At 33.2% G+C, this 27,439-nt stretch overlaps 2 protein-coding genes and 1 long non-coding RNA gene across 5 annotated transcripts in view; 1 reads left to right on the plus strand and 2 right to left on the minus strand.

Moving 5' to 3' along the window:
- Positions 1–3,687: 3,687 nt before the first annotated feature.
- On the minus strand, positions 3,688–6,691 carry LOC105138164 (squamosa promoter-binding-like protein 7). Its single transcript, XM_011044186.1, has 3 exons — positions 6,027–6,691; positions 5,674–5,792; positions 3,688–4,371 (listed from the first exon to the last, which is right to left on the minus strand). Exons 1-3 carry the CDS (start codon positions 6,689–6,691, stop codon positions 3,926–3,928), a joined length of 1,230 nt encoding a protein of 409 aa, XP_011042488.1. The 3' UTR covers positions 3,688–3,925.
- Positions 6,692–20,412: 13,721 nt separating this feature from the next.
- LOC105131745 (uncharacterized) lies at positions 20,413–22,024 on the minus strand. The gene is made up of 2 exons (XR_843491.1): positions 20,913–22,024; positions 20,413–20,854 (listed from the first exon to the last, which is right to left on the minus strand). It is a non-coding gene; the product is annotated as an uncharacterized LOC105131745 (long non-coding RNA).
- A 2,115-nt stretch (positions 22,025–24,139) lies between these two features.
- LOC105131749 (ankyrin repeat-containing protein At5g02620-like) overlaps positions 24,140–27,439 on the plus strand; it is a 9,054-nt gene continuing 5,754 nt past the window's right edge. Inside the window, exons 1-2 of one of the 3 annotated variants that reach the window (XM_011034900.1) lie at positions 24,140–24,194; positions 26,562–27,266. In XM_011034900.1, coding sequence (XP_011033202.1) covers positions 27,083–27,266 — 184 coding nt within the window. In that variant the 5' untranslated portion in view covers positions 24,140–24,194; positions 26,562–27,082. Of the gene's footprint in view, positions 24,195–26,079; positions 27,267–27,439 lie in introns of those variants that run through there. The other 2 variants (XM_011034891.1, XM_011034884.1) reach the window with 2 other exon arrangements.

Below are 27,439 nucleotides of genomic sequence, written 5' to 3' on the forward strand. Positions count from 1 at the left end.
TGATATTTAGCCTTTAGCAGTGTAGCCCATCACCAGCCATTGAATGTGGTGGTTTGAATATTGAAGGGGAAAAGAACTCACCTGGTTTTGAATAGTCAAGAAAACCAGAAGTCTCTTCGTCTTTGGATATACAGTAGAACTTAGTTGAATCAACATATTGAATTCTTTAATAGTATGTATTTTGTAGAGTCAAATACATAATAATTTGACTTAAATCAGGTTTCAAATCTCGAGTTTTGATGATAAACCTGCCAGAACAAGTTAGGTTCTAGAAGTATAAATCAAACTAGGCAAAAGGGTGTCGTTGCTTTGAGCATCATAATTCAATTAGCATTAATAGAAAAGATTTCAAGAGTAAAATTAACTGATTAGATCAAGGATGCAATTTAATCAATACCCAATCCTCTTCTGTTTTATTATGCCATAAAACAAAGGGAGAAGTAAAATTAAAATACATAAAAATAACTAAGGAATTATTTCCATTACCTCATATTTTCTAAATTCGAGTTTTATTCAGACCAATAAACAAGAGAATTTATTTTCCTAGATTTATCAGGGCAATGTGAGGGGGCGGGGGGAGTACACCCTGATGATCATTAAAAAGAACATTTATTTTGTATTAACGTATAAAATGGTCTAAGAATACCTTTGACCATCAAGCAACAAATAATAATAATAAAAAAACCGTATTGATTTGAACTTTAAAAATAGAATTAGATTCCAAATTTATAAATTTTATCACTTAGGTCCCAAACATGTTCTACATTTCTCAACCGTGTTGTCTTGTCAATTTCTTTTAATAGAGCATGCCCAATATGCATATTGTATGTGCTAATATGCCTAATTGACATAAAAGTGAATGGATGTTAGCAATTTCGGTCTGATATGAATATTCGTAAACTAAAATGACATTAATTTGAGAAATACTTGATAAAAACATTACTGAACATTAACAATAAAGCCTGGTTAAGAACTTCTTGAAACTCTTGGAACATTGTTGATAAACTTTACATGTTTGGGACTCAATTAAAAATAAGTATACAGGTTTGGGACTCGATTGAGCTTTTCTAAAACATCTAAAGCGCTTGGTGAGGCCTTGGAAATTAATCAAGAGTCTTTTAAGAGTTTCATAATTGCTAGGTTGGGGGTTATTAATTAGGCATTTTCCGCTTCCAAAATTCATGTATAGGGATCGTTCTCGTGCTGAGAAGTGCAGGATGGTGATCCACACACATAATAGTGTGCATCCTGCTAGTGCCACGACAGAGATCAACAGTGCATAGTGCGTGGCCACATAATAGTTGTTTCTAGGCATGATGATAATTTCTAAGCCTTCAACACCAAGCAACTTTCATCAAAACTTGAAAACAACTAGTCTTGTAACTATCAATAGACCACTCGTGGAATCTCATACTATTTTTGGTTGCGAAGGACACTTTCTCGACTTTGGAATTGCAGGCGTGCACTTTGAGAAAGAAGCTTGATTGGCTTCAATCAACTTTCGAAGATTATGAGAAAATTTGCTTTTATTTCTTTCCAATGTGTGGTCTTGGAAGTGTCTTTCGAGTGTACGCACATTGGATGCTTTTGTTCATAGTTATATCACTTGGAATAGTGTTTGTTTGTTGTGGGTTTTGTGTTGCGGTGCTGCGATGCATAAATATCTTCAAAAATATTATTTAATTAAAAATATATAAAAATAATTTTATTAATTTTTTTATTTTAATATCAATACATTAAAATTTATTAAAAACACAAGTTTGATGTTTTCTCAAGAAAAAAATGATTTCAAAAAATATTTTATAACACTAATTTGGTCTGAGATTAATATGGTCAACTCATGCTTTCAACTAGTTATTTTTTTAATTTTATTTTGAGATTAATATGGTCAACTCATGCTTTCAACTAATTATTTTTTTAATTTTATTTTGAGAGTTTCTAAAATGAAATGATGATTTTTACTAAATAAATCCCAAGTCGAGTTTGTTTCGGGTATAAATTTCATAATTGTGCTTTTATCTCTTGGTATCTTTCTCGCATGTTGTCTTTGCCTGTCATTGTAACAGGCTGAAGCTTATGATGTCCACCTTGAAAGTGGTGAAGTTGCCTAGTTAAAAGAAGGAGAAGGGCCCTTTTTTCTTCTTCTTTTTTTTCTGGGAAGATCAGAAAGGTTTCCCAATATGTTCTTTATGGCAGGCAGTTCGACTTTACTTCGGGTTTTAATTTAACTAGAGGAACTTTAGTTCTAGCATATGCTTTCCCGGACATTTTTTTCCCCAAAAGTAGAGCACAGGTTTGATGTTGCATTTTTCGTGGCACAATGGAAAGCTAGAGGCATGTTATGTGTATATATTCAAGCCTTACATGTCAATTAATTTCATGCGGGAGAGAGTCCCACAAGCATGGCACCTTAAGATTTGGATTTCTTTCTAATCTTGAAAGATGTGATAAATTATAGATAAAAAAACATTATTTTTCAAATTGTTTTTAATTTTATTATTTTTTTATGTATTAGATTTGATCTTTATTTTTTATTTGAAATACTTTATAAATTTGATTTTTTTTTCAATTTCATTCTACTTTAATTTTTTTTTATATATCATATTTTTTTCTTTTTTTAATAATCTTAAAAAAAACATTAAATATATCATATTTTTTTTTTAATAATCTTAAAAAAAACATTAACAAGTTGTTTTCCATCTTATTTTTTCTAATATAACTAAATACTAAAAACTGCTTTTTAACTCATTTTTTATAACTTTGTCAAATATAAAAAACTTATCTATTTTTCAAAAATTCACATTTTATAAAAATATTTTCTAGTAAACACATATAGTTAATCTCCATCGTCTAATCTAAAACAATCTAGCTAGGGTTCAATCCTAAAATAAGGTTTTAAAAAAATATTTTTTATAAATATATAAATTCTTGTAAATATTTTATTTTGTCAAATAATTTTCTCAATCTAAAAACTTAAATTACTAGGTTCAATATATAATTTCTATTATTCTCTAACATACTCCTTTAAATAAAAACTTTTTAGACTTGAGAATTGAATAAATCACACTATATTATGCTATTAATTAAATATGAAAGCCTTTTAAATTTAAAATTTACACAGATTCATACTATCTTTTATTATTAATTAGATTTTTAATTAGAAAAGAGAATAAATATAGTAAAATTTAAATTCATTACTATTTAGTTATTAAATAGAACTTTAATATATATTTATATTATTCTTTAATATGTTAAGAAAAATTAATAAAGACCCGTACAAACAATAGAGTATGTGGTTTTATTCGATGCAGAGTAAAAAACTTTATGGAAAAATCCTCTTGAGAGAAAGGGATGCCTTCAAGAACATGGACACAAGTCCTTCAGAATTGTGGACACAAGTAGTTATTAGTTTGTGCTATAAAATATTAGATTAAGTCCCGCGACGAGAACAATCCTTATATTTAGTTGCCATTATTGAGTTTCAAACCCTAGATATACTGCTCGTGATAAGCCTAAAGAAAATATCATTATTGTAAATGAATTAAGACCCAGAAACAAAAATGAAAAAGACAATGGTGCCTGCTCCTCTATAAACTTATATATATCTATATATATATATATAATCAGCTATCCTTAGAATTAGTTTTGACGTGAGATCAACTTTCAACTACCGCAACTTAAAACTTGGAAAGAAAACAGTGGTTCAATTGGCAAATTGCTCCAAGTGCATTGATTATTCCAGTCACTGTACACAATTGAATTGAACTATGAAAATTAATTATGGTAAAAATTAGAGACCGAGTGAAAAAAGAGTTTCCAATCAAACAAAAAAGAATTATACAGCAAGTTGAACGATCCAAAAGCCTCACTGACCAAACAATTAACACCAAATGCAAAAGAATAAAGTAGGTGTTGCAGATTAATTTTAAACTACATGGGCTCCTTCCATGGTGCTCCATAACTCAGAACACTCTTCTTCCTCTTCTTTATTTTTCCCTCTGGGAGACAAGAATCCGAATGCTGAACTTGGAGCCTGCATGAGGTCCAAAGTCACATGCGTGCTGGTGTCGTTTAACCGGCCCCAATGGCGTGGCTCGGACAGCACTTGTTGCTGATGGGTTATAAGAAAATTGGAGCTAGGTTGGGACTCACCAAGGTCTTCCATGGCATGGTGGTGCAAGTGTTTTTCAAGAACAAGCTGTCTAGCTAATATGGCTGTGCGGTGTTCTGCAATCAATTCACGAAGTGCAGCACTTGATCTTGAGGGGAGATCAGACGGAGAAACCCAGGAATCAGCTTTGGATGACAGAAGAGAGAGAGCACATCCTGTCGGCGACGCTATGTATGGAAATCTCCCAGCCATCAGTTTTTCTGTTGAGGAGGAAATTGTCCGTTCAGTTTCTTTCATGTTCATAAATTTTCAACTGCGTTGTCTATATCAATGCCAATTCACTTAATGATAGCAAATAAAGCATAAAGATTATTCTATTAGAACCAAAATCACTTGTCATCTTCCTCAAAGGAATACACTCTAAGTTGATTAACGTAAATCATCTGTCATAATGTTTGCCAAGCAATCTCCACCTTCTCCGAGAGGTAAAGGCCTCGAGTTCATAATACTCCTCTCATCCCAAACAGGTTTTCTGCTGTTTATTCCAAACATCTCTCCTACTTCACTTCTAATTAAAGTTCATGAAGTCTCCAGTCGAAAAGGTGAGATTTTAGAGAAGTATGAATAAGTAGTGGTGATATGTTACATTAATCATGAAAAATCTTTTTAGATTAGAGAGAGTAAATTGAAGATCAATAATTCAAGTCTAAAATGCAAATCTTCATGATGCAACATAATATTAATGAAAGTTCTAGCAAACCCTAGATTATGTAGTTACAATAGTAATGATTGCTGTTCTCCTTAAATAAATGCATCGTTGAGCTACCCAGTGAGGATAATTTTCTTCTCTAAAACTCTTCCCTTCCTAGCATGAACAGAATTTAACCAAGGTTAACTGATATCATGTCAACTAAACCCATCTACAAGTAGTAATAAATGCATTGATACCCTATCGGGAGACTATCCAGCCAACCTAGTCATAACTACAGGCGTCCGATTCAACTGGTAGTTTAGTTACCACCTCCTCCCACAGTTCATAAAATTTATTTTACTTGCTCATCTTTTTCTTGTGATAGGCATCCACAGGAGCAGTCTCAAGTACACAAGCACCTAATAAAATTTCAAACAGGAGCACGTTTTCTTATACCAGCAAGCCCTTACAGAAACAGTGTTGCAGGCCCTTTAATTCAAAATCTGATCCAGCTAATTAATACTTCGTTACTTCGAATTTCTGCTTCGTGATTGCAATTATTTTGGGAAAAAGAGGAAAAATATATGTTTATTTAAAGTGTTTTTCGCTTGAAAAATTATAAAATAATTTTATTTTATTTTTTAAATTTTATTTTTAATATCAGTATAATAAAATAATATAAAAAAAATCATATAAAACCTAAAACATGGTTTGAAAATTAGAAGGTAGAAAATAGGGCCCTTCCGTTTTCCCGATCAAACAACAAAAGGGCTTATTCCTGACAAATCTTTACAACAAAAGCTATTATCTAATTCCAACAATGGAAATTGAATGGATAAACAAGTCAAGTACAAGATCATTACATACATACCTTGAGAGGAATTCCTTGAAACAGGATCCTGAGAGCTCTTTCTTCTTCTTTCATTGTGCCCTGCCAATCTCCTCCTACAACTCCTCTTTGCATCATCAAACTCTGACACTACATGAAACCTACACAAATAACAAGCTAAGCCCACTTTTAATCTCATCAACAAGCCTATTTGGCAATTACCACTTCACATCAGATTTTTTTGCAAGGACAAGACAACTGAAGAAACTTCGACTATTAGAGAGAGAGAGAAACAAGACAACTGGGGAAAATCTCAAAGATCCAGGAACAGTTACTATAGGCGAAATCAAATAAGCTGGCTGTAATTGAAAGACGGTGAGCAACGCCAGTGTTACCTGCTACACTGCTGACAGAACCGCTGCTCCAAACCTAGAACAATTACTTTAGGAGCCTTGGAGTGCATCTCACAAACTTTATGCCTCCTGTGATAATCTTTAGCATTCAACAACGCCACATGGCACCCTTCCACCTGACACCTCGGCACATTCACTGACGTGGAAGAGGAGGGTCCGTCGTGAGCACCAACACCGACGCTGTAGTAGGGTTTGCCTCTTTTGCCTATAGAGAACCCACCAATCTCGTGTCGGTCACTCACTGGGTGGTTGTTGTGATTGTTATTACTAGTACTGTTTTCAAAGTAGTGTCGCTTGCCTAGCTTCAAGCACATTAGGTGCGGGTCTGGGGGCAAGTTGGACCCGTCACCTGCATAAAGAGAGAGTTGCTGATAACTGTTATTGTTGCTGTGGTGGTAAAGCCAACTGTTTTGGTTCGGAAACAAGAATCCATGTGCAGAAGTGCCTTCTGGGTTGGTGCAGGAGCTGCCGCTCTCCACCACACTAGTGGCGGGGGGGGGGGGGGGGGGGGGTGGTGGTGAAGAATGTGTCGGTAGCAGCAGCAGTGTTACTACTGCTATTAACCAAGCCAAATCTTGAAGTATTAAGCTCCCATATATCCCAAGGAAGATTTGCATGATCATTCTCTTGACCTTTGTTCCCGCCATTTTCCATCTTCCGTTCTTTAACAAAATTAATTTGTACTGCTTCTTGTTTCTAGTCCTTCTCTCTCTGTGTCCGGGACAGTACAGTTGTATGTAAGGGACTTCGCTGTTTTTGAGTATAGTAAAGATGCAAGGAAGAATGCAATGTGTGGAGAGAGATTTGGTTGGGGTTTGCTTCTATTATGAAAGAAGAAAGTATTGAGAGAGACAGAACTTTGGTTGAATGAAGGAGCCTGTTGTCCTCAATGAGTGACAAGAGAGATCATCAGCTTTGAATTAAAAAGCTGTGATATCACAGAAAGTAAAAGACAGACAGACAGACAGGGAGGGAGGGGGAGAGAGAGAGAGAGGGATGTGGCATGTGTAAAAGATGTGGTACACGTGGAAAGATTCAAGGGGGAACTGCCCCAGTGGATTGAAGTGATTTGATTGAAGAGAAAGAATCGGTTCTGGTTCTTCCATATTAACCCAACGAAAGGGTTATCATACAGTGATTGTTTGATTCAGTCCAAAACGACCGGACAAAAATTTCTTGTCCATTGTTATTTAACAGATCGCTACTAATTTCCTTTTTTATTCTATAATTTTTTTATATAGTTATAATTACTTTTTAAAATATTTTTTATTTATGTAGTTGTAATTATTTTTTAAATTTTTTTTATTTAATAAAATATGTTATTAATATTTTTTATTTTTAAAAAATTATTTTTAAAATCAATATATTAAAATAATTTAAAAACATTAAAAAATATTAATTTAAAATAACAAAATTAATTTTTTTTAAAAATACTTTCCCAATACACTATCAAAGGTCCACGATTGATTGCCAGGACTAAACTAATATTATTTACAAACAATTTTATTGATGTGTGTTTTATGTGTTAAAAATAAATTTTATTTTATAAATATTAATTTTTATGTTCTAACTCGGTAAATTAAGAAAAATAACCATCTCCTAACTAAGTGTTATAAATAAAATTTAATATGTAATAGATTGAATCTACGTGGCACTTCCTCAGAAAAGGAAAAGAAAGCAACGCCCCACTCTCAGTGGCCAAGTCTCGTAATGAGAATGAGCAATAAAGATAGTTTGGCAATTTAAAGATTTTTCTGGGTATGTTTGTTTTTAATGATTAAAACATATATTAATTTTATTTTATATTGTTTTAATGTTTTGATATCAAAATAATTTTTTAAAAAATAAAAAAAAATATTATTTTAATTTATTTTCAAATAAAAATATTTTAAAACATAATTTTTATCGTTATTCTAAAATTTTAGTTCATCGTTGCCTTGAATAATGAATAAATGAAAATCATCTTCGTCATTATCTCTTCTTACTTCTTAGGTCATTAAACACATGTACAATTACCGGCTCACGTATCTGTAAGTCTTTTAGGTACTTAAGAATATGAATTTTCTGCTATTGAGTATATATTTAATGCTATGTTGTAAATTATTTTTTAAATTTATTTTTTTAACTATAAATATACTAAAATATTTTTTTTTTATTGGTACACTAAAATTATCTTGAAATATTGATGTAATATATTAAAAAACAATTTAAAAATAGATTCTATTGTAAAAATAAACACTCACCTTAACAAGCTCTTATACAGTACCAATGATTTAAAAATAACAGTTAGAAAACTCAGTTTTCTATTCGATTCATTCATAAACTCCAACCACTCATATTTATTTTATTTTTTTGTGTTACAGCTCCAGCTGTTGCTTTCAAGGCAGCAGAGGGATCCATGCATGGTGCTATAAGCGATCAGAAACAGCACTCAGAAAAGATCAGAGGTCATCGGTACGGGGGAGGGAGGGGAGGTCTCCTCCATTCCTTGATTATTCCATTTTTGCAGAAGGAAGTGTTGAGTATAATGCTAAAAGGCAGGGGAAACACTATTTCCCCGCACCGATTAATAGTAATTTACTGTGTTGTGGTGTTCTTTTTTACCCTTTTTTTTATTTAGTTATTGATTTTTTCTAATTTAATTATTTATATTTGTAAAAATTTAGAGTTGTTAATTTATTTTAGTTTATATTTTATATAATTATTATTGTGTCAAAAAAATATAACACATCAAGTTAAAATTGAAAAAAATCTTACCACTCCGATATGGTTTATTTAAAAAAAAATAGTTAAATAAAAAATAATTTTAAAAAAAATACTATGTCATTAAATTTCATAAAATTAATGATTTGATTTGCGAGTTTGGCAAAATAATCCTAGTTACACCAATTCACAGGTTGGGTAGGGTGTTTTTTTATTTTTTAATTGAATTTGATTATATAATTATTTATTTTTGTTTTTATCACATAGTTAAAAAAAAATGAAAAAAAATATATATTAAAATTTAGAATAAGTTTGATAAATTTAACTTTTCTTTTGTTTTTAGTTTTTTATTTTATATTTTAATACTAAATTAATTTAAAATTGAGTTTCATCATTTATTTTATTTTATTTTCTATAAAATTACCATAATCTTACAAAAATTTCAGTACTGGTTTAACTCTCAATTTTGTAATCGTTTGTTTTTGTTAAATAAACAATAGTCTAGACGGAAAAAAAAGTTATTAATTCCAATAAAATTCATTACCTGGTTTATGAGTTTAACATGTTGACTCGGGTTATCCAATTCACGGGTTTAATGACTTTAGCCTTTAAACTCGATATATATTTTTTTAGTTGCTGATCCTTTAATTTTTCTAATTGCTTTTTATTTCACTCCTCTATAATATTAAATTGATCAGGAAATTAAATTTAAAATTATTTTTTTTATTTTCTACATAATTATCATGATATTAAATAAACCTTTTTTTAAGGTTTAATGTTCAATGTTGCAAATATTTAATTTTATCATAAAAATAAATAAAAATAATTATAAAAACAACAAAATTACTAAATTAACTGAAATTCATGACATAAATTGCAGGGTGATTAAAGTTGATTTAATTTGTCACCATCTTAATACTAAATAAAATTATCATCTTAAAGTATTTTTAAAAGATATATCATATTTTTATTGGATATTTAAGTTATTTTTTAACCTATTAAATAGAATAATTTATTTTGAATTATTTTTTATATAATTTAATTTACAACTCAAAATATAAAATTTAGTTTGTACATTTAATTTAAACTGTTTGATTAGATTTAATGGTAATATAAAAAAATCACACTTTTTTAAGTTTAAAAAAGGAATAGGTTCGTGTAACAGTGTCCTGCTTTTTATAACATTGCATGCATTTTTCACGTAAATAAGTTATTTACAATCTAATAATCCCAAGTTAACTCTACTCGAGTCTTAACTGGTCGTGTTTCAAGATGAAGTATCTCAAGTTATACGACACGAACACGAATCTGACCGTGTATTCCACGATTTTGAATGGACGGTGAGTGTCAATGTTTTTTATTTATTTATTTTTGTCCAAAATCGTAATAGAATCACCTGGCCAGCCAAGAACTTGCAACTTGAGCGTGTCTAGTTTCAAATCTCCTCACATGCGTATTTCAGCGGCTCTTGAAATCTTGCTAGAGTATCTTGCTCGATTTGATAGAAAAGTCAAAATCTCTGGGCCCGTCAGGTCAGCGTGATAAACTTGCATCGTTGAATGTTTTATTTCTTTTATAAGATCGAATGTTACGATTTGTGGTGGTGAAGAGCGAAAAAAGAAAGAAATCGTGGTACAGAAGGAAGATGGAATCAGGGACGGGAGAAGAGTACCCCCACATTGAATGGGCAAAAACGAAAATCACAGGGGAGATTGTGGCGTACAAGAACCATCTTAATTTAATAATTTAAATAAATATAATTTATATTATTATCATGTTTAATTAATTTTATATAAATCATATCTTGACGATGCGCTGCATGTTTCTTAAGATCTTTTAAAGGAGGGAGAGATAAATTCTGCTAGTACAGAATTAGAGTTTTTTATTTTGATTTTGTTTTGATGGCGTTCAATTGCTTGTCAATTTTTCAAACTGATATAATTAATCTTGCTCAACACAGAAAATCCTATTTTGGAGCCGGAGAACGCTACACCGTCATGTTAAAATTTAATTTGCCTTGGAAGATTTAATTACCAGGACGTACGTACTAGTGCTTGCCTTCCAGCAAAATCAGAAAATTGGACAGCTTCTCAGAATTCCACATGTTTTCATTTGATGATTAGTGTTGCTAATCCAAAACCAATAATAATTATGAATTATCACTCAAGACTTTTTTACTCTGCTGCATGAGGAGACATCGTTTTCCAGCTTTAGGGACCAACGCGTGCGTGCACATGAGCTATTGCTGATGATAATAAACGTGCACTCAAGAATGATACGAGTATTGTCAATGGACCATGTAAATGTTCTGATAAATACTTTCATGGAATGATAAAATTGGATTAAATTTAAGAAGAGGTATGATAACACAAAATTAAATTAATATCTTCAAATTGAGATAACAAGATATCTTATTGTTGGATTTGATTCAATTTTTCTCAATTGATTTCACACATAGTTAATTGAAGTGGATTTTCCTGATGTATTTAAAGACATTGATGAAAATTCGATTCGCTGGAGGTTCTCTGGTGTTTAAACTCTCCCCAGGACCGATGAAGTACAAGATTGTCTCTCATCAAGTGGCCCGAATAAAATCCTGCTTAGCCTGCACGAGGATGAGGAGGATGTTGATTTTATAGCGTGTCTTGGCTCACAGGAATATTGATAAAACACTATAGACATATATTCATTTGCATTGCTCGCTATAATATTGTAATGTCATCTCTGCCTTTAAAAAAATCAATTTTATTGGTATTAGAAATATTTAGATTTTTTTTATAAGAATTGTTTGTGGTTAAATTTTTATTTTATTTTTTAAATATAACAAAAATATTCAATTACCCTGTAAGTCAAAATTTTAAAACTTATACACAGTTATATTTTATCTTTTCACATTTAAAAAAACAACAACTTCATTCTTGAATGTGTGAAATTGAAGAATGAATTGATGTTTAATTTATTTCAATGTACAGATATATATATAGCTACAGCAGAGTATTATTCTAGGAAATAAATTATTGTTATGCTAGAATTAAGGGTGACCCATATATCATGGGATTGCAACAATTACGTTATATACAATTTCCTAATGTATGAAGATTTTATTCTCTAACACTCCCCCTCAAGTTGGAGAGTGAATATTTTGAAGTCCCAACTTGCCACTTAAGAATTTTAGTTGGTCCCGTCCCAATGCTTTTGTTAACATGTCGGCAAGTTGTTCATGTGAGCGAACATGAGAAGTAGAGATGAGTCCTGCTTGTAGCTTCTCCCTTATGATGTGGCAGTCTATCTCTATATGTTTAGTACGCTCATGAAACACAGGATTGGCTGCAATGTGCAAAGCAGCTTCATTATCACAATTTAATATTGTGGGTTTATCCTGAATGACTTTTAAATCATCTAAAATGTAGCGTAGCCATGTTATCTCTAGGCACGTGGTTGCCATGGCACGATATTCTGCTTCTGCCGTTGATTTTGCAACATTTGATTGTTTCTTAGATTTCCAAGAAACAAGAGAACCACCAAGAAATATGCAATACCCCGTGGTAGACCTTCTTGTTGTAGGGCATCCTGCATGGTCAGAATCACAATAAGCTACTAAATCAAGGTTGTTATCCGCTGGAAAGAACAAACCTTGACTAGGTGTGCCTTTGATAAACCTCAAGACCCGAAGTGCGGCATCTAAGTGTGGTTTTCTAGGTTGTTGCATAAATTGACTCAATATTTGAATAGAATACACAATGTCTGGTCGAGTGACTGTGAGGTAGATTAATCTCCCAACTAATCGTCGATAACGGGTTGGATCTTCAAGTGGAACACCATCAGTAGGAGTAAGTTTCAGATGTTGTTCCATGGGAAAAGAGTCTGGTCGTCCACCTAGTAAGCCTGCATCTTGTAAAATATCTAAGGCATACTTCCGTTGACACATAAAAATCCCTTGTTTTGATCGAGAAAATTCAAGCCCCAAAAAATATCTTAGATCACCAAGGTCTTTGATGCGAAAGTGTCGAAGCAAGAATGATTTAAGACTGTTTATTTCATCCAAACTATTGCCAGTGACAAGTATATCATCAACATATATAAGAACGGTAGTAAGAGAGGTACCATTAACTCTGGTAAAAAGGGAGTAATCTGCCTTGGACTGTTGGAAACCAGCTGTCTGAATGGCTGTGGAAAACTTAGAAAACCAGTTACAAGAGGCTTGTTTCAGACCATATAAAGACTTATTGAGACGACATATAAGATTCTCCCCCTGTCGGCGAAGACCAGGAGGAGGATCCATATACACAACTTCAGTTAAGTCACCATGAATGAATGCATTATGAACATCAAGTTGGTGGATGAACCAACCACGGGCAGAAGCCACAGCAAGGAGGCAACGAAGAGTGGTGAGTTTAGCAGTTGGAGAAAAGGTTTCCTGATAGTCGATGCCTTCAATCTGATTATAGCCCTTAGCAACAAGACGAGCTTTATAGCGGTCAATTGTACCATCAGATTTGTATTTAATCTTGTAAACCCATTTACAACCAATGGGTTTATGACCAAAAGGTAATGGCATGAGGGTCCAAGTATTTTGTTGTTCCAAAGCATCAAGTTCATCTTGCATAGCAGCTCGCTAGTGAGGATCTTTGACAGCTTGGGTATAAGAAGTGGGCTCAATTGTGCCTGAAATGTTAGCTAGGAAAACTCTATAGGAAGGAGAAAACCGAGAAAGGGATAAAAAATGAGATAAGGGGTGATGAGTACCTGAAGAAGATGGCGTCGGATCAGATAAAGAGTGTGAGGAGACAGCAGCATTGGAGAGGTGATAATACTGTTGCCAAGATGGAGGACGTTTTAGGCGGGTGGACTGTCGAGTAGGAACAGGTGCAGGTGCGAAGGAGGAAGGTGATGAAGGTGTAAGGTCAAATGAGGAGGACCCATGTGGGTGATGTGTGTCAGATTGGGTATGGGGTTCAGATGAGGGTAGTGGATTGGAGTGTGAACTAATAGGAAATGGATCTGGGTGAGGTGGGTCCAATGATAAAGGAAGGACTGGATGTGTTAAGGTCAATGAATGTTTTTCAGCATAGGGAAAAATAGTTTCATGAAAAGTAACATCGCGACTAACAAGAAAGTGATGAGAATCGAGGTCGTATAATTTGTAACCTTTTTGACCTGTAGGGTAACCAAGAAAGATGCAACGACGGGCACGAGAATCAAATTTATGGTGAGGGTGAACTATAGTGGAATAACAAAGGCAACCAAAAACACGAAGATGAGAGTAAGTTGGTGGTTTATTGTAGAGCAATTCAAAAGGGGATTTTTGGTTTAGTAGTGGGGTGGGTAATCTATTAATAAGGTAGACTGCGGTCAAAACACACTCCCCTAAAAAAGATAAGGGTAAATTAGATTGGAAGCGCAAAGCACGTGCGACATTGAGAATGTGGCGATGCTTGCGTTCAACAATACCATTTTGTTGTGGTGTGTATACACATGAACGTTGAAACTCAACCCCATTATTAAGAAAAAATTCTTTCATGGAAATAAATTCAGATCCATTATCAGTACGTATGGTTTTAATGTTAACATTGAATTGAGTGCAAACAAAAAGAAAGAAGGATTTAAGCAGGGATTGGGTGTCAGATTTGTTACTCATGAGAAAAACCCAAGTGCACCTAGTAAAATCATCTACAATAGTGAGAAAATAACGAGCACCGGAATGTGATGAAATCCGATGTGGTCCCCAGATATCACAATGAAGTAAAGAAAAAGGTGCAGTAGTAGAAATATTACTTAAGGGAAAAGAACTTCGAGTTTGTTTGGCCATTGGGCAAACATGACAATGATTATCAAAGGAAATAGATATGGAAGGAATAAAGGAAGAAAGCAATTTGAGGCGAGCGACTGAAGGATGCCCAAGTCTTTGATGCCAAAGAGTGGGCGAAGGAGAAACATGGCAGGAAAGTGGCACTTGAGAGACAGATGACATGTAGTAGAGTCCTCCATCTTGTTTACCCCACCCAATCATCTTCCCCGTAGCCAAGTCCTGTATGACACAAAAATCAGGAAAAAGAATTATACAACAACGTAAAGATTTTGTAAGTTTACTAGCAGACATTAAATTGAGACGAAAAGAAGGCACATGGAGAACATTGTCAAGGGTAATGTTTTTATTAAAGAGAATAGTGCCAGTGGAATCGATGGGCACTGATGAACCTGTAGGTAGATTAACACATGGCATATGAGAAGTATTAGAGTGAACAAAAAGGGTGGGATCAGATGAAATATGGTCTGTGGCACCACTATCAAGTATCCAAGAGTGAGATAAAATTGAATTAACAGATGGGGAATTGGGCAGACCTGCAGCGTTGGCATAAACATCTGTATTTTCGGATGTGGGTTTAGAGAAGTGTACCATTGCTGCTGCTAATTGTTTACATTGATCTACAGAAAGACCATCCAAAATGTTTTTCAAATTTTGAGTGGATTGATCCACATGAGAACTGGATTGTTCAGTTTGGGTCGCAGCTGTTGTTGGTTTTGCTTGGACTTGATGCGTAAAAGAAGATGAAGTGCGCCATTTGTTGCGGCTTTCATTATGTGATGCACTCCTTGCGTTAGAATGCCCAGGTGGGTTGGAACCACCACGATAAAGTTTATGTCCAGGAGGATAGCCGTGAAGCTTGTAACAATGATCGATTGTGTGATGATCCTGATTACAATAGGTACAGTGCAGTGTGCGTTCATAGGAGGTTGGTATGCTTCTAAAACTAATCTGATTTCCAGAACGACGGTGAGAAGATCCGCCTCCTTTTTGTGTTTTCACGGCAGCTGCGATGGAAACTCCTTCGATGATAGGTGATCCAATTTCCCGTTGTTTCTCCTCCTGAATGATTAATGAATATACCTCCCGAACACTTGGGAGTTCCTTCATGAGTAAGATTTGGCCACGCACGGCGTTGTACGAATCATTTAACCCCATCAAAAACTGTATAATTTGGTCTTGTTCTTTAAACTTGTTGTATTCTTTCATTCCATCACAAGAGCAAGATGGTGTTCCCCTGTAGGAGGATAGTTCATCCCAATAGCCTTTAAGTTTTGTATAATAATTGGATATAGGCATCGAACCTTGGGTGTGGAAGGCAATTGCCTTTTGGATTTGGTAGATCCGTGGGGCATTACCTTGAGAAAATCGATCTTCAAAGTCTTTCCAGATTTCACGTGCTGTGTTTGCATAAACAACCCCTTCTGCTAAATCAGGTTCGACTGCATTGAGTAGCTTTGAAAGCACCATTTTGTCACACCTTTCCCAGAGTGCGAAGTCAGCTGGTTTATTTGCTTGCGAAGGTGTTTCATAAGAGCCGTTTACAAAACCAATTTTGTTCTTAGCTGTAAGGGCGATAATTATGGAGCGTTTCCACATGGGATAATTATCACCATTAAAGCGTTTGGTAACAAGCAAGAGCTCTGGGTGATCTGAAGAGTGTATAAAAAAGGGATTAGAGGTCTCAATGATGAAGCTTTGAGAACACTCATCGTCATTGCCCATGATGAAAGAAGATAAAGAAGAAATCTGTTGCAATCAAAGAGAAACAATACAAAAATTGCAGCAGAAAAAAAAAAGGCCACCACAAGGTAAGCTTTTATGCAAAAAAAAATATATGTTTCAATCAAAGAGAAAGAAGATAAAAGTTGCAGCGGAAAAAGAAGAGCCACCACAAGGTAAGCTCTGATACCATGTGAAATTGAAGAATGAATTGATGTTTAATTTATTTCAATGTACAGATATATATATATATATAGCTACAACAGAGTATTATTCTAGGAAATAAATTATCCACAAGGTAAGCTCTGATACCATGTGAAATTGAAGAATGAATTGATGTTTAATTTATTTCAATGTACAGATATATATATATATATAGCTACAACAGAGTATTATTCTAGGAAATAAATTATTGTTATGCTAGAATTAAGGGTGACCCATATATCATGGGATTGCAACAATTACGTTATATACAATTTCCTAATGTATGAAGATTTTATTCTCTAACAGAATGCAAGAATAAAAATTAAAGCATAGTTACAAAGGTTCTTTAGTGTTTTCATTATAATTTTTATTTTTTTGTTGTTTTAGTTTTATAAAGAAGCTATTTTACATTTGAACATGTATTAAATAATTCTTAAATTAAAAAACATGTTAGCATACATGGTGCAAACGTCTACTAATAGAGACACATGTATATTTTAAGCGGCACATATTACACCTATCATAGTAAAAAATTGTACATCCACCATGTTTTTAAAAGTGCAATCATATCCTTTTCATGTAGGTATGATACATGTAGATGATGCCGAGACAAGTTTTTACTAGTGAAGCTTTCTATTCTTTTTCTTTTTACCCTCCACTGAAAGTATAATTTGATTCTTTTTAATGTTAGATTTTGAATTTCAATTTTTATTTTTTTCTTAGTTCTTTTGTAGAAATTTTATTAGTTTTTAATATTATCTTTTAATTCTAATTTATTATATATTATTTTTTTAATTTGATTTTTTTTTTATTTTGTTTTTCCTAGTCTTTTGTTGAATTGATTTTTTTTCAATTTCAGAATTTAATTAAATATCAAATTTATTTTGTATTTCAATTTCATCATCACTTTTTTAATTATTATTTTTTTATTTTAATTTTTTTTATAATTTTTATAATTTAATTATTTAATATTTGATTGAATGAAGATTATATTTTATATTTTTTTCTTTAAATAGGATGCTTTCGGGTTAATGATATTATTAGTTTGAAAAGTTATTAGAGATTAAAATTTGTTTTTTCTTCTTTAATGTGATTTTTATTATTATTTTAATAAATTTATCTTAATATTATGATTTAAAATATAAATTTAATTAGATAATTCTGATCGAATAAATTCTAATTATCAATATTAAAAATTTATCATACTGAATCAACTCCCCTCAATTAAAGTACATCTTAGTACATCTTTGGTAATTCCGTATTCAATTTCAAAATCTAAGCTTCATTATTTTTTATGCAGAAAATAAAAACAAGCCTCCATCTTAGAGCCGGTCCATAGCTAGTAAAAACTATCCCAACAACTCGCAATGAGCCGTCTTCGTCCAGATTCAATGTCCTCTGGATGCACATTTGGATAACGACCAGGTAAAGGGAATTTATTTTTTTAAGAGGGAGGCATCCTCATAGAAAGAGCAAAAAATCCAAAAAACGCTAGCTGCCGCCCTCCTGTCCATTGTTGATCACCCCACTCTCCTTTCCAGCCAAGACGGCTGCCCGATGAGAGGAAACAACCATAGCTTATAACCACAATTTAGATTGGTGAATTGATCTGCGAAATTTAAACCTCTTAATTCAATTTAGGTTTTTTAATTAATTTAAAAATTAATTGATTTTTAGTGATAAAGTCTGAATTCGTTTATCTCAACATTAAAAATTATTTAAAAAAAATCAATAAAAAAATTCAAAACCAAGTAACCTAAATTTTTTTATACATTTGGTTTGATAACTATAGATAAAACAACAACAATTAGACAACATTCAAATAGATAAAATTAAAAATTGGTAAATTGCAGTTTTCTCCTTTGCCATATATGTTTCATGTTGTGATAGGTTTTCCAGGTAATTTTATGGTACTCATGAACATTCTAATAATTACTTTCTTAGTTTATTTAAAAAAACAGATAGAGAAAATGTTTCAAGATATTATTATTATTATTTTTTACAAGTTATAAATTTGATTTTCTCTCTTTTTTATTTTTTTATTTAATAAAAAAAAATATTGCTATTCAGTATCCAAACTTCGTATTTTTTTTTGGTTTTCCATATAAAGAAAACTAAAAATATTGCTATTCAGTATCTAAACTTCGTATTCATATAGTTTTTTTTAATATAAACTTCGTATTTTTTTATTTTTTTTATTTGGTTTTCCATATCTTAACCGGACTTATTTACTGGAGAAATCCGTCTCTGGACCTATGGCAAGGCCTATTGAATGCAACACAGTCTGTAAAGTTTTGGTGCAGTGCTGGATTGAAGAAGGCCACAGACGTGTCGCAAAGTGGGCTCCACCTAAAGTTCTTCTTCGTTTGAACGCTAAGATTGACCGGCCTGTTTGTTTTTATATTTTAAAAAATTAAAATATTTTAATATTAAATTAAAATTTTTAATTTTTTTTACATTTTAATATATTAATATAAAAAATATATATATTAAAATTTTCAAATAAATAACTGTAACCTTAGATTTGATGGCGACCTTACTTTCCTGTTCATTTCGAACAGCTGTTGGATAATCCTAAGTTGTTTTTTATTTAAAAATCATCATGATTTCTGTAATAAAATAAAATAAAATCCAACTCTATTAAATGATATATGTTAAAATCATGTAAAAAAGTATGGATTGTCACAGATGGAAAGACTTGAGGAATTTCTTATACTTCGAGGATCCAATTGAGAAAAGTTATAGTTCATAGGTCTTGTTGGATATGCCTTCAGACTAAAAATATGAGTTTCCCCTTCTTCTTCTTCTTCTTCTTCTGACAGAATGGTTCTGAAATTAAACTTTTATATGAACAATTAGGGATTAACTTTAACTAATTATTAAATCTGTCATAATCATAAAATCAAAAGATTAAACTGACCTCAGTCTAAAATAAAATATTTTTCAAGTTCCGATCGAGAATTTCGTAAATACCTGAAATCCATTACAATTAGCACACCTCAAATCAACATTTTAATTTTTCATGCCATATTTTCTTCAGACTTGTATAACATTGCGTTCACAAAATATCTTTTAAATTATTTTCTTGCCTGCAGATCTATAGTTCTATACGGTTCCCAAAACAAGAAAGAGCACAATGAAGAAAGTGTTGATGGGAGCATCAATACTGCAGAGTGACGTGCTTCAAATTTTAAATTCTTACGTTCTGGGACTGCACTTTTTAGGCAAAAAAGACACCAGGCAAAGAATAGGTTGCAATCAGAGAAAAAAGTCATGCCCTGATCATGATTTACCCTCTCTTTTGCTTTCAAGTGAAATGGTGAAAAGGAAAGTTACATGAAAATGCAAAAAAGTCAGTGAAATTAGAACCCCAAGCTTCGTCTGCAAGATGGATAACACAGCCTGCTATATTACGTCCATAAGACTGTTGGCTGTTTGCCCGTTGTTGTTTCATGTGGGTATTCTACACAGGCCAAAGCTGCGCATTGCTGCTGTTTGATTTACACTTAAACAATTCAGAAATGGAAAATAAAGGACTTTACAGCAGTTTTTCTTAGCTTTGAATAAAAAAGCAAACAGAGACTCCCTGCCATTGATGGACACTAGTCAATATCAGAAACATGCCTCATAGTAAATTTACTAATTTTAAGTGTGCTGAGTTTATATCACTTTTTTTTTTATTCAACCAAACTTCACTTTTTATAAAACATACTTTATAAGTTGAGATGAACATATAAAATTATATTATTTTAAACTTATAAAATATATGTCCTGATTCAAATTTAAAATCTACTAAATTTAGTATCACGTAAACTCTCAAGTAGTAATTTCTTCAAAATAATTTATTCAAAATCTAATACAATAAATATTTTGTTTCAATAAACAAAAAACCTACAAAAACACCTAAGCAATTAAATTGAAGAAAGATGAGCATACATTTGATGCATTATTGAATTCTTTTTTTAACAAGATGCATGTACAACTGGGTTATGTTTAAATTACACATATGACAAATCTCATGAGATGTTGCCATTACAACCTCTATTTTAGCACCAAAAAACAAAACACACAACCTTCATGTACTAATCGTAGCTTGTCTTTAACTTCAATTCTCTGAAGGATCAGATTTTTAAGGTTTATATCGTGGGGGCAGTGTTTCAATCCATCCTAAGGCCTCGCGCGTATCTTCTTCTTGTTGCTTTGGTTTCTTAAACAGAAAGGTTGCATAAACTGTGTTAAATGGAGACCGGTTTACCATTATATATCCAAAACGGAGAGGTTAGGGCTTTGCAGAGACATCCTGTGGCATCGGGTATCCAATGTTGTGGGATCCATTTGGTGCATGTCCAGCTTGAGGTAAGAATGGAGTGGCCGCCTGTCGATAATAAGGAAAAACATTAGATAGCTAGTAGCAAGTTCCCATGAATTCTTACCGTATACTTGGTTAAATGGGTACTTGACACGTGTAACTCAGCAAAGTTGATTCCCAAATTCTCCATCTCTGTACGAACTCGTCAAACAGAAGCTGGGCAACAGTGAGACACACCAAGCTTTGAGACCACGCTGTTCCTTTTGATGAAACAGCAACAAAATAGATTGCCATGGGAAAGAAAGGAAATGAAATGAGGGGACCATCTTCCATCTCTGAATCTTTCTTCTACGTTAGAGGGGACCATTTATACAGAATAATCTTATTGCGAATTCAGAGCATTTACAAATACAGGCTCCCAGTCTGATCCCATTTACCATCGTGCGTATGTGTGTACACATGTAGCAAGGGAATTTTAGTGCGTGCCCATTGAAGGAAGGTGAAAATAGGTTATCTCATGGCAGGAATTTGTTGAGCACTAAATTCAATATATAATTATGGTAATTGTGACAGTATCATTCAATGCATCTGATCCATCCAAGAATCAGAGTTCCTGAGAGACTTGTGAGGACACGATAGGATACAAATTAAACAGTAAAATACAAAACTCAGAGACTTTTCTTTCCTGCAAGCCAGGAATTGAACACTCCCTAGTCCATTTACACAAAATGAAATCTCAACCATTGCAAGATTTCATAGGCTCGGTTTAATTAAAGAATTGCTGAATTTTATACTAATTCTCGAACATAATTAACCATTATATTGCGAGAAACAACAAAGATAATAAATCTTGATGGCCGGATGCAATGGAAGCTTAAAAAAAAAAGAGAATTAATAATAACAGGGAGTTGAGCAATGAAAAAGAACCATGGAAGCAAAAGAAAAGACGTGAGAATATTCTTATCAGCACTGTTGCTTGCTGGAAAAGAAGAGGAGCGCCCAATGAGTTCCATCAAGCTGAGTCAAGATGGGGCCTGCCTCTTTTCATTGCATTGATCAGTGAACTCACAAGGAAAAGAACCTGTGTCTTGATTTATCTGTGTCCAAATGGATCTGACCCTCACATTGGCCCCATCTACTTCTATTATCACCATCAATGAAAATTGCCTCAATCATGTCTCAAGGCTGGTGCCTCACTGCTTACTTCCCTTGTATGAACGCTAAGCGAAAAATATCGTTGCCTCGAGGATTCTGGTGGTTGGATGGCAGAGTCTTTTATTGACGTCAATTAGTGAATCGTATGGTCAGGGTTGTTAGGATTTCGTCAGATTTTCAGCAAAAACTACTATACTCTATTTTTGCATACCGGTACTCGTATATTTTTGTAGTGTACATGATATCGACCAAGGACATAAATAATGGATGCGATGTGTTGCGAGGAATGCCCAATGTTCTTCATAATAAAATAAATTAAAAAAAAAACTACACAATAAACTTGCAAAACTCGCCTCATAGATTTCTCAACAGCATAGTTGTCGGATTCAGCTTGGTTTGTAAATTTGTTGGGTTAACGAGCTTCTAGATTATTTAGTGTACTCGACTCCATTTTTTTTAACAATTGAAAAAATAAAACGATATTTTTGAGGTATAATAATCTTTTATTGTTATATTACTATAATTGAAAAAAAAAATACAGGTATTAAAATTAATTTAATTTGAAAAGTGTTCAATTCAGCTAGAACTAATACACATCTTGACCACACGCTATTTTATCTAAGTTCCTTCCAAAATTACTTTACCAACAATTTTAACTGCTGGGTGTGAGATCCATTAATTGGCCCCATTCAATGTTATGATTAAAATTAGCTTCTCTGAAAGGGCAAAAAAAAAAAAAAAGAGATTGGGTTAAGCCTAAATTATCTCTTGAATTGTGGTTTCTTCCCTGATTATTTTTTTACTCGTCAAAACCTAGGACTGAAACAACTGCCAGCCCTTTCCGGGCATGCTATTTTGAAAGCCCACAATGACCCAAATCATGCTTTCACATTTTCAGGCCCAAGATGTGCATTTTAGAGTGGAGGGTTGAAAGAAAAACTCTCCATCTTGTGAGATTGAACAAGAATATCGAGCTGATATGATAGTTAATTAATATTTTAATTTAAACAATTTGTACTTCTCTTTTTAGCTAAGATATTGGTAGCGATGCATGGTGGGAAAAAGCGGTTGGTGGTGGACACCCGAAAAATATCATGTTTTGTTGGTTTAGGGGCTATTTAATATATAAATAAGTAATTTTTTAGAAAGAAAAAATATAATAATATTTTAAAAAGATAAATTTTAAAAATATACATATTAAAAACATGAAAAATAAAGAAATTATAAACCTCGTGTTTAAAAAATTCATAATGTATTTATAACCTATAATTTTGTTTTCTTTATAGAAAGAATGAGTTAAATATAATTTTATCTAGATAGTTTTAATGAGTAAAAATATCCCTGATATATACATTGATGAGGGATAAAAATTATTTACACGAACATTAATGTTAGTGGTAATATGAAAGGTTTCCAAATGACTTTTATACACTAATCCTTACATAATATTAATATCAATGAAAATATAATAGATTTTTAGAGAATTTTTATACGCTATTCTTTACACAATATTAATGTTAATAATGATATAATAGGCTTCTAAATGAATTTTATATATTATCTCTTATATAATATTAACATCAATAAAAATATAATAAGTTGTTAAGAGATTTTTATATTCAGAAAAAATATAATAGAAAATATAGCTGAGCTCATGATAAGGAGCCCTCTTTTCTTAAACTGAGTACATAAGGGTTGAGTTATTGTTTTAAGTTGAATTCATGATAGTGGATTTTTTTCCAAAATCAAGTACATGTCCATGAAAGTTTATCTTTTCTTCTCTACTGAGCTCATGACTTTGAGTTTTTCTCCACAACCAAGTCTACGAGAGTAGACTCGTCTCCTTAGTTAAGCTCATGGTTGTGGGTTCTTCTTCAAAATTCAATTCACGAGGGCAAGAATTTTTTTTGAGGCCGGGTTAATGAGAGGATGAGCTCTTTTTCTAAACTAAGGGTGGTGCTATTCTTTAAAGCTGGGCCTAGACATGTAGCCCGGGCTCATTAAATTTAATTTTAGGCGTGTCCCATTCTAAAGCATTGTTTTCACACAAGGCATTCTAACTTTTAACGTAACACGTAGCAGTACATGTTTTAATGGTGCCGTAGCTCTACAAACTAAGCATGCAAACTGCAGATACCCTTCTTCTTGTTCTTTATTTATTGAGTAGGTTGAGATTACGTCTAGCTTAAAAGGAGACCAGTCCATTTTTTCTGAAATTCGATGTCATTCAACAGCATAAACTAGCAAAAAGGTTTGTGTGCATTCGGTCTTGTTCCCTTGCCATTTGTCGATTAATTATTCATTATTCAATGAATTTGATGTGAGGAGTTTTTGAATTTTCCCACATTGAATTTGTAATTTTCGTTTAATTTGTAACTTCGATTATTCACTGGAACACTAGTGGAATATCTATAAATTGTTAGGCGTTTTTCTTCTTATTGTTGTTGTTTTTTTTGGATTAATTAATATGGTTTCATAACTGTTTCCTCTGGTGAGGATTCAGGCGTAACAACATCTGGACAGAGAGAGCAAGATGGGAACTGATTCAGAAATGAAGTCAGTCTACTTAGCTAGCTTGAGGGAAGACTGGAAGAGCCTGACTGAATTCTATGAGAAACATAAAAATCGCCTGCTGACTTCAATGCCAGTCTCCAAAGATACTGCATTTCATATGGCTGGGTAAAGTGAAGATGAGAAATTGCTCAAGGATCTACTTGATTCTGCACAGTATTTGCCTACGTCCCTGGATCATGAGTATCCCATTAATATTACAAATGTTTAGGGAAACACACTACTTCATTTAGCAGTCAGCAGAGGAAACTTTGAGGCAGTAAAGCTCTTGGTGGAAGAATCAAAGAAAATCCTTGTTAAAACTGGATATGTCACTTGGCGAGTTGAAAGACCGATTCACTTGTTATTCCGAAACAGGAATGCTACCTAATTGTTATTTGGTTTTGGTGTTAAGCACGTTTAATTACATAAACAAGAATTATTATCTCAGCTATAATTTATTTGCTCTATCCTGTCAAGAAATTTACTGCAGAACTACGTAATAATGGAGGATGACATGCTTTAAACGCTAAAGCTATCGTAAAAACGAACACTAGCGGAAGGTGGTTCAATTTTTGGGAAAAAATAAGAAATAAACAAACCTAAATATATTTAAAAAATAATATTTAACATACTCTAAACAAATTCTAAATATATATTTGTCAAGGTGTATATCATGTTATCGAAAATATGATTTTTTTTTTATATGGGTGTCTGGACCAGCTTGCGCGTATCACGATTAATTCCACAGCCCACTGAACATCCTGTAAACCTAATAGACATATAAAACACCGCGAGAATAATAGGCGTGTACATGAGAACTCGAACCTAGATGCAGTGGAAGAAGACAAGCCCCTTCTATCGCCAGGCCAAAACCCTTTATTCAAAAATATGATTTTTAACTTGATTAAATGTGATTTTTCTTTCTTGTTTCTCTCTCAATATTTGTCTATATCTTTTATAATGGTGTGAATGTTGGCAATTATAACTTGGACTTTTTAAATTTTTAAGTGAAAATATTTTCCCTTTTGAATTCCTCCCTTCCAAACTTCAATTTTTTTATCGAACTAATTTAGTTAGCATCCATTTTTCTTTTTCGTAAAAGTTCACTACTTGACCATACAAATAGTTTTGAATACTGGTTTCCCGAAATAAAAAATAATAATTTCAGGCCTTCTTTATATTTTCATTTGTCTCCAAGAAACTGTACCCAATCTGGGACCGGTGTGTCCTCCTTTCCAGGCATGCTAAAAGATGCTTTCCCATTTTCAGGCCTATAATTTGCATATTAGAGTGGAGGGTGAATGGTGGAAAAACACTGGTTTTGGTGATATTGTGCCTTATGGGTGGTTGGGGGGGTGGGGGGTGAGGATCTGATGCTTGTTTTAGTTCACTCATATGCCTCATGGGTGGTGGTGGTGTGCGTGTTGTGTGTGTGGATCTGATGCTTGTTTTAGTTCACTCATATTTGGTACGGGATTCCATTCTGTCTGTTTCTTTCTTGACTTCCTCTTGCTCCAGATGGTCGTTTTACACGTTGTGCTTTACTCCTGCCAATGGTTGAATAGCCGCGGTGAGGAATGGACATGGAAGGAAGAGCATAATCTCCATGGGATACAAAACATAATTAATAAGCTAAGCATCGTAATCGTCTTTAAATGATCGTGTTCATCACATTTTCTTGCAGGAATAAATAAAGGAAAGAGGAAGATCTGATGATGACTTGGAGCTTGCATCATAGAGCATTGCTTAACATAATCATTCTAACTTTTAACTGAATATTTTAGTAGTGTTGTAGCTCTACAAGCTAAGCATGCGAAGTGCAGATGCCCTTCTTTTGTTCTTTATTTATTGAGTGCGTTGAGACAACGTTTTTACTTGGCTTTAAAGGAGACCAGTCTATTTTTTCTGAAATTCGGTGTCATTCAACAGCATAAACTAGCAAAAAGGTTTGTATGCGCTTGGTCTTGTTCCCTTGCCATTTGTTGGTTAATTATTCATTTATTCTATGAATTTGATGTTGGGATATTTGAATTTTCCCACTCTGAATTTGTAACTTCCGAGTCAGTGCATAGATGTAATTCACTGGAATACCTATAGAATATCTATGCATTGTTAGGTGCTTTTCTTCCTTTTTTTTTTTGGTTTAATTAATATGGTTTCATAACTGTTTCCTCTGGTATGAATTCAGGCAGAAAACCAATTCGACAGAGAGAGCAAGATGGGAAATCCTTCAGAAATGAAGGAAGTCTACCTCGCAACCTTGAGGGAAGACTGGAAAAGCCTGGCTGAATTCTATGAGAAACATAAAGATCGCCTGTTGACTCCAATGCGAGTCTCCAAAGATACTGCATTTCATATGGCTGTCTACAGTGAAGATGAGAAATTGCTCAAGGATCTACTTGCTTCTGCACAGTATTTGCCTATGTCCCTGGTTCATGAGCATCCCATTAATATTACAAATGTTTATATGGAAACACACCACTGCATTTAGCAGCCAGCAGAGGAAACTATGAGGCAGTAAAGCTCTTGGTGGAAGAATCGCAGAAAATCCTTGTGGGTGATTCAGAAAATGAGAAAAAAGATATAATGTTGATGAAAAACAAGTTCGGCGAGACCCCATTGTTTAGAGCTGCTGCGTTTGGTCGGACTAAAATAGTCAAGTATTTGACTCCACCTGCACAAATAGTCAATGATGAGCTTTTATTAGTTCATCGCCAAAGGAATGATGGACAATCTATTCTTCATGTTGCAGTCCTAGGGGAGAATTTTGGTCTCCTCTCCTCTCTGTTGGGAATTCCGACCGGTGATGTTCTAATACTTGCTTATAGGAGAGCCAAGCACACTGACACAATATTTAACGTGGTTCGGCAAAACCGCCTATATCCACGGGAGAAGCCATTACATTATGTAGGGAGAGTACAAGATTTACAACAATAGAGGAGG

The sequence above is a fragment of the Populus euphratica genome, unplaced genomic scaffold (genome assembly GCF_000495115.2).
Source record: "Populus euphratica unplaced genomic scaffold, PopEup_1.0 scaffold2.1, whole genome shotgun sequence".
Taxonomy (NCBI): Eukaryota; Viridiplantae; Streptophyta; class Magnoliopsida; order Malpighiales; family Salicaceae; genus Populus; species Populus euphratica.